The sequence below is a fragment of the Nylanderia fulva genome, unplaced genomic scaffold, assembly GCF_048542155.1.
Source record: "Nylanderia fulva isolate GAGA-0341 unplaced genomic scaffold, ASM4854215v1 Scaffold375, whole genome shotgun sequence".
NCBI classification, from domain to species: Eukaryota; Metazoa; Arthropoda; class Insecta; order Hymenoptera; family Formicidae; genus Nylanderia; species Nylanderia fulva.
This window is the reverse complement of record NW_028190450.1, coordinates 94,641-105,580: the sequence shown is the minus strand read 5'-3', so window position 1 is coordinate 105,580 and position 10,940 is coordinate 94,641. Positions and strand designations below refer to the sequence as shown.

Below are 10,940 nucleotides of genomic sequence, written 5' to 3'. Positions count from 1 at the left end.
GCAAATTACAATCATTCTATAAACGTTTCGACCGCACGCGGTCTTCTTCAGTATAATTATTGAAATATAAATTCTTACAATTCACATAATATCGACCAACAATGTTCGCCTCGATATGATCCCTGATTTTGTTCAGATCTCGGATAGTTTCATCGTTAATATGCGAGAAATTAACCCGTTCCGTAGGCGCTGCGATTAATAAAAAATTACCGATCAACGTATGTCCAAATTATAATATGTATCCCCTACAATTGGTAGTATGCTTACCTATCATCGTTCTTCTTGACAATTTTGCTACTTCTTAACAGTTATTAAGGATGACACATAACAAACCAACAATACAGAAAGACAGCTCATTTTAAACTCTACTTGATCGGAGAGCAAGAGAGCTCTCCGATCAAGTAGAGTTTAAAATGAGCTGTCTTTCTGTATTGTTGGTTTGTTATGTGTCATCCTTAATAACTGTTAAGAAGTAGCAAAATTGTCAAGAAGAACGATGATAGGTAAGCATACTACCAATTGTAGGGGATACATATTATAATTTGGACATACGTTGATCGGTAATTTTTTATTAATCGCAGCGCCTACGGAACGGGTTAATTTCTCGCATATTAACGATGAAACTATCCGAGATCTGAACAAAATCAGGGATCATATCGAGGCGAACATTGTTGGACAGGACGGATTGAAACACGCGTTAATTGCTCAAAAACACTTGATTCTGAATAACTATAATTAAATTTCGATATTATGTGAATTGTAAGAATTTATATTTCAATAATTATACTGAAGAAGACCGCGTGCGGTCGAAACGTTTATAGAATGATTGTAATTTGCGTTAGTTTTAATATAATGACTGTAGTTTTATAATTTATACATGTAATAAATGGTAGTTGACTGAACATCTCGAATATTCAGCTCGATAAGTTGGCCTTATATTTATCACTTTGTTTTCAATATACGAGCGACAATTGTATTAATTTATTTGTAATTTATTTAATTACATTTTTATTTTTTAAATAATACATATATACGTTCCAAAAAATATAAGCCATATTATTATATATGTACGTGTGTGTGGGTGTATAACTATCATTTAATACACATTCACGTTAAATCACATCATTTAATCATATTTAATAACTATATCACTAACATATATAATTAATACTTATAATAAATCATTTTTAAAGTAATTTTTTTTAAATTCTAGTTATCACTTTATCAGAATTATGAAAAAAAATTGATACAATTGTTAGAAAACTTAAATGTGCATAACTTTTTAATATATAGGCATTAATAAAATAAACATAATGATTGTTAATTTTTTATGCTACAGCTACGCATAAAAGTACTAAAATACTTAGAACTTTAAATTACTTTAATATTCAACTGTATATATTATTATAACTTTTCTCGTTTTATACTATATTTAAAAAATAATATTTAATAATTACTTTATTGCACTTACAACTATGCATATGTATTTAATACTGTAACCATTTAAATAATAAAATATATATATAATTACTGTGTATGAAATTAATACATTCAAAATAAAAAAAGTTCATATGCAAAAATAAACTCTATAAAATCTATAAATAAACGTAATAATAATAAACTGTGCAATAAACGTAATAATAAACGTTCAAATATTTTATTTATTATATATTAAAATTATTCTATTTAATAACCTGTCCTTTTCTTGTTTAGATCTCCTCATTTTCGCATCTCTTCTTTTGTTCTTCCTTTTTCCTAAAAAGAAATATGTGATTGTTATACATAGGTGCAATAATAAGTCAATTCTGCAATAAATATTCTATACAAAAATAACAATAAGTTCTTAAATGTTGTATTTAATTTAAAAAAACTAATACACGCAATAATGAACAGATAGTGCATGTGTTCACCCTCTTTAAAATCAGTTTCTTATAAAAATAAAAAGTTTGAGATAAGATGATAAAATAGTTAAATTGAGGTATATTATATATAACTTACAAATCTCGGTCAAATCTCTGCTTGGCTAAAATTAGCCATCTTGCAATTATATCCTCAACTTCCTTATTTGTTAAATTGGTTCTTGAAGTTCGCGCAGCATCTAACAACAAGTTTAAACAGATATGTGTGGTTATAGATTATATAAAAATTTAAAGCGACTTAATTTTATATATATATATATATGTATATATGTATATATACTATTCAAAATTATTTTATATTCCTATGATTACATATTATTGAATAATGATATTAGAGTTTTAATAGCATCATCCAATATAACCATGCATAGAATGCTATATATAAAGTGTCAAAAATATGTCAATAAAAACATTTCTGTGATTAAATATTTATATACTTACTTATGATACATATAGTAATGCGAAGATTTTTAAAGGCATTTTTCAATTTTGCACCAGCCCAACTATATTCCATTGCTAATTTATTTGTTAAAATATGTTTCATCATGTACGAAATCACATCATGATGATCCTTACCTCCTAAAAAGCTCAATTGTCTTGTCTAAAAATATAAAATAATTTAATTAATATTAGTTTATGATCTAAAAATATCAAAATAATAAACATTTGTTTTTCTCTTATAAAAAAAGTTAACATTACTTTTCTTTTAACTTCTTTAAAATTATTTAACATTATATAAATAAATAAATATGTCCAAAATATTGCTTTTTATAAGACATTTCAATAAAATGTTTCTAATCGTAAGTATAAAATGATAATATTTTGTATATACCATTTCTGTAGCAACACATTTGTTTTTTAATTGATTATCAATTCTCTGTAATTGTTCTACGGTATCTGCTGGCAAATCGAAATCATAATGTTCATTTTTTTTTAAATCCGTTTCCTCATTTTTTCTTATGTGATTATCCAACTTTATTAAACGTTCATCAATTGTTGTAAGATTTAACAATACTGCATTTAGTTTCCTGATAATTAAATTATGAAAATCTGCAAAAATAATTGACACATATTATTGTATATCTACTCATTGTCAGATTATATAAATATTACGAATTATATACCATTTTAAATATATGTTTACAGTGATATAAATAAAAAAAGTTAAAACTTTAATAATATATATATATATATATAGGTAAGCTTTTACAAAAATTTAAAATTAATAACAGATATATTTTTACCTACATCAATCTCAGCATTACAAGTATCGGATGTAGATATTGTATCTGAATTTTGTGGAACAAGGTCATCTTTATTTGCTGTTCGATGTTCTTGTGAACTTATAGATTTACTATATGTAACTGCAGACTTTTTAGACTGAATATTAATTATTTTTTCATTACTTATTTGTATCGGAGGCTTAGTTATTTTCTTATAATTTTTTATCAGTGGTTTTTTTATTTCATAAGTCATTTTGCTTTTATTTAAATCGTTTGATATATTAGAAGCTTCATCTAAATCATTGCTTGTGTCAGTTCTATCTGAATTATCAGAAGAACTTGAAATTTTTTTTACTCGATTCATTTTCTTATCACCTTGTATTAATGGTGTCTTTATTTCACAGATTTTGCTCTTATTTATTGTTAAAGCTTTTGGTGTATTAGGAAAATTATCTAACTCTAAATCATTGCGAGTTTTTAATTTATTGATGCTTGTGTCGCTTGTATCAGAATTATCAGGAGATGAACCTGTATTTTTTTTTGCTCGTTGATATCTCGATTTTTTGAGGTTATTTCCATCATCACCATCTATATCGGATATTTGTTCAGCTAATTTAAGTTTGTCTATAGCTTTATCATATGTATCTAAAACGTATAAAATTTTTGAATATTAAAAATTAGATTTTTGTTTTTATATATTTTATAATCAAATATCACTTAAAATTTAAATTTTAATATATACTTTTAATACATATATATTATAATTTTAATTTATATAATTTTTGATAAAAAAATAAAATACATTTTTTATATTACTAACCGCTGCTACCAAAAATACGGATTATTTTATATAATTGCCAATCATCAGAAGGAAATATTCTTTTCATAATTGCTTTATTTATCTTAATTTGACTTGTATATGATGGCCATTTACATTCCTTATTATTTTCAGTTAACCATTCAGAAGGAACAATTTGTAAACCATCTTCGAACTCCACAATATTATACGCCATAATAACTGTAAATAAAAATTGATCAGCATTGAAATTATAAATAATCTATGATGTAAATAATATGATAAAAATGTGACGATAATAATAATAATAATAATAATAATAATATTTGCAATTTATATTAGAGTATTATAATTACGTTTAATTATTTAATTACAAATGCAAATTAATATTAAACATGTATTATTCAGTTGTGTGTAACATCGGAAATATAATATAATTTTTTTTATAAGGCATTTTCAACATTTTTGCTCTAATTTTATCAAACTCCCATGTCTGAAGATGAGAATATTCAGACATGATACCAATATTTAAAGTTAATGACGAAATAGGCTGTGTATATAAATCTTCCACTAACACAAGTACTTTGCCAATAGCATACATTTTATTGTCATTAGATTTAATGAAATTTAAAATTGACATTATTTGTCCATTTTCAAAAGAAATGCAATTATTTTTTGGATCATCACAGTTAATATAATATTGATTATTGCAAAAAATTTTATATTGTTGTACAGAAATGAAATCTTTCGTAATAGGACCATCACAATGAGAGCGTGTAAAACATTTTTCCATATCGTATGAATTTGAATATATTTTGAATGTTTCATTATTATGTATTGTCTCAATTTCTGCAAATCTTCTTGTTAATTGCTGTAATGGTTGGTTAGTTTTACGAATTAATTTCTTTAACGTAGACATATAATTCTCAAATTTAAATGCACTAAATTTATCCAGAGCACCAAATTGTTTTACGTCTGCAGCAAGATGTAATAAATTATGAATATTATGTGAAATATATTTAGAACCGTAGATAACTTGAAATGATTTTACAAAATGTTTTAATAAATTTTCTGCATATTCTATAATAGAAGTTTGATATGTTAAAGTAGGATGTGCAAGAATTGTGATTGCTACATGTAATGTTAGAAAATTTAAATATACATTTTCTTGTAGTATTCCTTTCAATATAATAGGACCTGTATATAATAAAAATTGCCGATATTCTGTGGCTTTCCAATGTTTGATATACTTTAATGATCTTGGTTTTCGAGCAAAATCAGAAGGAATATAATTGCGTAACTTTATTAGTTTCTTAGAAATTTGTTCTTTGTCTGAATTTGATAATCTTATCTTAAGTGGTCCTGAAAGCCATAACATAATAAGTTTACGCATAACACCCAAACATACCAGGTGCATATAATCTAGTGGCACATTTGTAACTAAGCCTAGATTTGGTATATTTTTTAAAATTGTGTCACCAGTTTGATAATCAAGATTATAAGATCCAGTAAAAAATTCTTTATCATTACGTAACATCATATTAGATGTGTATGGAAAACATATATGTCCTTCTATATTATCACCTTCAATAATGCATTTAGTGCAACTATTATATCCAGTGTGTCCTTTTACATTTAAAATAAATGATTTAGCAGGAGCGTCACAAATTATTGCTTTAATTTCGACTTTTATGATCTGTCCCTCATAATCAATCCCATTATTTATAAAAGCAATAGCATCACCTACAAACATTTTTAAAAACTCATTTGCATTTTTTGGTTTTCCTTCACCATAATATAAGGCAATGACATATACATTGTTTATAATATTATCTGCACATAATATTGGCCATAAACTCTTTGTGGAAGACTTATATATAGGTAAACCATCAATATTTATAAATAATTGAATGTTATCAAGAGCAAAATTCAATCTTTTACGTTCTTCAATAATTTTTAGAAGAGCTTTTTCGAGACCTAAGTGGCAGTAATCTCCGTTTTCAATTTGTATAATTTCAGTTGATTTAGGAGTTTGCAATAATGTACGTGGATCTTTAGGCAAAGTATAATTAGTGTGTGTTTGCAATATCTGTAAAAGGTGACGGAGTGATTTGAGTGATATCTTTTCTTCAATAGCCCATTTACTTATGTCATGTATAAAAGTTTCGTTATCATTTAAACACAGATTTTCATAATTGTTATCGACTATAGCTTGCAGCTTATTTGCATCCGTGTAATTTTGTATCATACAGGCATTATTTTCATTCAGAAAGTTAATATTATTTTCATCATAATATTGATTTAGATTTCTATCTGAGTATACTTTATCAGAATCACATAAAGACGAAGCATTCTCATCAACAACAATTAGTTGATCATTATTATTATTAATTATTGCCATAGAATCCGCAGAATCAGTCTGATGAGTTATCATATTCATATCTGTTACTGTGTTTCTTGCAACTAATCTTCGTTTATGTCTTGCACTATAAAATATTGAGTGTTTTCGTTTGCGACCCATATTTTTCACAAAATATATTTTTTTTCCTAAATATACATATACAATGAAAAAAAGATATCTTGTTACAATAAATATGAAAAAAATATAAGACAAACATAAGATAAAAAATATTGTATATACTAACCTTAATTTTTATGTTGATGTTTTTCACTTTGTTAAATCACTTCTTATTGCTAAGTGATCTTCTGAGATCACTTATTTTGAGTCAAAATGTCCTCTTATGCAAATAAAAAACACGTGCTGGTACACCAACAGACTGCGTATACGCTGCAGAGCGTTTTGGGCAACGTGTACGCGCCTACACGGTCACGCTTGCATTAGGATTAGGTAAGATTAGGTTACATTAAGTAGCGTCCATTAACGGTGACGTGTTGATTCTTTTACTTTTAGAACAAATCAACGTCAAGTCTTGACAAGATGACAACTTAGCAGTCATTCTGCTGAACGCGACTATTTTAAAGAAAAATATTTCAAATAAAAGTTGTTTGATTCAAAGGAGGTCATAAAGTAGATGATGCCCTTTATTTGATGAATATTTTAAGAGATATTTGAAGTGGTGTACGTGTTATTTTAAATTGGACACCCTAATATATATTTAGTTATAGCAGTAATAAATATAAATAAATAAATATAAATTATTTATTAAATATATCATAAATTAAACTTTATTTTTCTAATTTTAATTGTTGATCGTCACAGCACAACATCTTTATGATGTCACTGTGACATTTTCTTGCTATGACAGATTTTTTATCATTATTGTTACATTTCGTGATATACTAGTTATATCAATGTGACATTTTTGATGATATCACTGTAACATCATAAAGATGTTGTGCTGTGACGATTAAATATATATTTTATCGTCACAGCAGAACATCTTTATGATGTCACTGTGACATTTTCTTGCTATGACAGATTTTTTTATCCTTATTGTTACATTTCGTGATATACTAGTTATATCAATGTGACATTTTACAATGATATCACTTCAATTGTGATTAATGATATCACTGTTACCTTCCAATAATCTCACAATGACATCACAGTGACATTACATTTTTTTGTCACCTTGTGACTCTATTGTGAGCTTATTGTGATGTCACTGTGACATTTTTTGCTATGGGGGATATAATTAACTTATAAGATACATAATAACACAAATCGCTAACACAACTAATATGGTCAGTGCTGTTAATGTGGGCAATAAGAAGTTTTAGTAATATATATAAGTTATCATCTAATTGCATTCATTTATCGCTAAATAATTTTAATACAAGCCAACATTTTAATATAAAAATATTAATTTCTCTTTGATTTTAACGTAAAAATAAAAAATTCATGAATACACTAAATACACAAGTAACTATTATTGTGATACTTAAAAAATGATAAAACTTATTGACGTTGTTGCTTTGCCTGTAAAAAATAAAAGTAATAATAAATATGTTGTTATATCGAAAACTAAAATATACAAGTAAAACGTAAAACATACTAGTTCTCTGTCGTAGCGCGTTTTTGAGTGCCTTAACCAAGCTGACACATAGTTCTGAAATTGTTTATCTGTCAAAAATGGAAAGTGTTTTCTAGTCGATCCTACAAATGTAACAAAAAAAAAGTTAATATAGTACCGGTACAATTATTATGCTATTAAAAGCATTAATTTTTTATAATTATATATTTTTACATTTCTATATACGTTTTAAAATGTCCATAATTATTAGTGTGTTCACTTCGAAGTTGCCTTTGCGACCCATCCAAGAACATTTTGTACCCAATTTATTAGTAAATATTTTTTCTAGTCCAGCTTTTATTTGATCGTGGGGAGAAGTGCCTCCTAATAAATAGACAAATGTTTCCTACGAAAAAAATGTAAATACATATATATATATATACAATTGTTCGAGCCTTTTCTGGTAAATATTGAGCATCCTTTTTGTCTATTTTAATTTCAATTAAAGTCAGTTAGTCAGAAGGAAAAAGGGTTAAATATATATTTTTTAAAAATAGATATCAGTAGTTTTGGCATATTCAACAATGGTACAATGAAATTATAATGAATGTTATAAAATAATCCTAGTTTAATCAAGCTTGAACAATCAAAATTGCTTTTGAAAGCAATTTCTTTCTAACCATTTACATTATTTTACCAGCTCGAACCTTGAATTTTGTCTCAAATATTCAAAAAACAAGAAATAAGAAATGTAGACTATTTTTACCATTTGTTTTTGTCCTTCCTCATTAGTTTTTAATGCGATGTCGAAATCAAGTAATTTTGTAAATTTCTTGAAAGGTTTGTTCGGAATAAGAGAAAAAGTACTACTACAGCTTGAACCAGATGCTGAGAGCAGTGGAAGCGAATTATTTGTACGCTCTAATTGCTTTAAAAATGCATTTTGTTGTTCCAATAATTTTTTAATCGCAATCGTGTTTTGCAGGATTGAAACAATATTCTGAAATATAAATTTACAAATTATATTACTATAAACAAAAGAACAATAAATATGAATGATTACCTGCTGGAAAATTTTCAAAAATGATATCGGTTGGTATCATATTATTTACTGGATTAACAGCATCTTTAGGATCTAAATAATGGAAATTTTTAGTATCATTATTGTATTTATTTAATATTAAATTAATAAATTAATAGACACTATATATATATTAAGCGGGATTACTTAAAATCGACTTGTATTGTTTAATACCTTATTGTACCAAAAATTATTTGTTTATACCTTCATCAGAAGTTACATGGTCTTCAGAGGCAATATTATTCTTTTTATTTTGACTCACGTTTATTGCTGTTTCATCCATATTTTCGATATCCTTGTCCAAGTTTTGGTTATCATCATTAATCAAATCTAAATGTATAAAAAATTACACTATTAAGCATTACTTTATTTGCAAGTTAAAAAAATAATGTTAAAGATTTATAAAAATAATATATATATTTATTTATTGTTATACCATTTGTCAACTGTTCATTTTCTAAATGCAAATCCATGACAGTCATTAACGGAGATGGTGTCATTCGCGGATTTGAATCGTCATCATTTAAGTTGTTTGCTGTAACTGGTTGGAATGTTTTCTTTTTTCTTTTCCCTCGGCCTAATTGCGAACATGATGTATCTGATGTATCGGTTCGAATTTTTTTATGTACAACATCTATAGCTTCCTTATATGAATCTGTAATTACAAATTATTTTATTAATTGTCTATATATATACATACATTTGTATTACATGATTTATATAAGTCTTTTCCATAACCGTATTCATAAATATTGGGAAGTTATGATTTGATATATTAAATACAAAAAAGTCATTTTTTTAATATAAAACATGTTTAATTAAGATATTATCTTATTATATACTATCAATATTTTTATGACAATACTTACTACTTTGAAATATTAGTTGCACTATGTATTTTTGCCAATTGTCTTTTGGGGGTTCTTTCCGTAATATATATTTCCTAACATTTTTTTCCGGCCATTTACACATTATTTGATCATTTGTAAATGTCATCCATGAGGTTGGTACAACTTCTACAGCGTTTGATTGGCCTTCTATATTGATAAATTCAATCACTGACCAAGTCTGCAAAGCATATAAACCATTTAATTTTCAATTAATAAACATTATTATAATGTTATAATATGATCCCACAAAAAAAGACATCACAGATGTAAAAAAAAAGCGCTAAGTTATATCTTTCGTCAGCAAAAATAGTTCTTTATAATAATAAAAAATATAATCTTCTCAAAAATTATGTTTATAGCCAAAATAATTCTTTGCAAAAATTAATCATTATCAAAAATATTTTCTCAAAAATTATATTTATAAATTATATTTTATTTTTGTTAATAATACTAGAAAAAAATTAAAATATTAGCATCAAAAAGTAGTGAAATCAAAAAATTGCGCTAAATAATTATATTGATAATACGAGAAAAAAGGTTAAAATATTAGCATCAAAAAGTAGTCAAATCAAAAAGTTGCACTAAGTAAGTGACAACATAATATATAATATTTAGATAAATTTCTTATAATGATACAAATGTATAATTATTGCTTTATTTTAAAACGTTTATAATATATACAATAACAAAATAAATTCAGTAAAATATATATATATATATATATTTATTCATCTTTATATTTAAATAACATGAATAATTATGTAATTAATTTAAACTGGAATGTATATACATTGTAAAGTTATTATATATTTTTATAAAATATTTAGATAAATAGATATATATAAAAAATAAATTATTTATCTCTAAATAATTATTTAATTCAAATATATTTAAACGTATATTCAAAAAAGGTAATATAAGGCACAAAGAATTAAATTTAGGAAATTAAAAAAATTTAAAGTTAAATAAAAATTTTTAATTTAAATTAAAAAATAAAAGTAAAAATAAAAGTAAAAAAAATGTAATGTACAAAAAATACTTAGCGCTGTTTTTGTAT

The 10,940-nt window shown here is 25.2% G+C and overlaps 1 protein-coding gene across 1 annotated transcript; it reads right to left on the bottom strand.

Moving 5' to 3' along the window:
• Positions 1-1,693: 1,693 nt before the first annotated feature.
• Positions 1,694-9,493, bottom strand: LOC146722069 (uncharacterized). The gene is made up of 6 exons (XM_085485541.1): positions 9,430-9,493; positions 9,198-9,323; positions 2,752-2,969; positions 2,361-2,520; positions 1,999-2,098; positions 1,694-1,755 (listed from the first exon to the last, which is right to left on the bottom strand). Exons 1-6 carry the CDS (start codon positions 9,491-9,493, stop codon positions 1,710-1,712), a joined length of 714 nt encoding a protein of 237 aa, XP_085341667.1. The 3' UTR covers positions 1,694-1,709.
• Between the last annotated feature and the right edge of the window lie 1,447 nt (positions 9,494-10,940).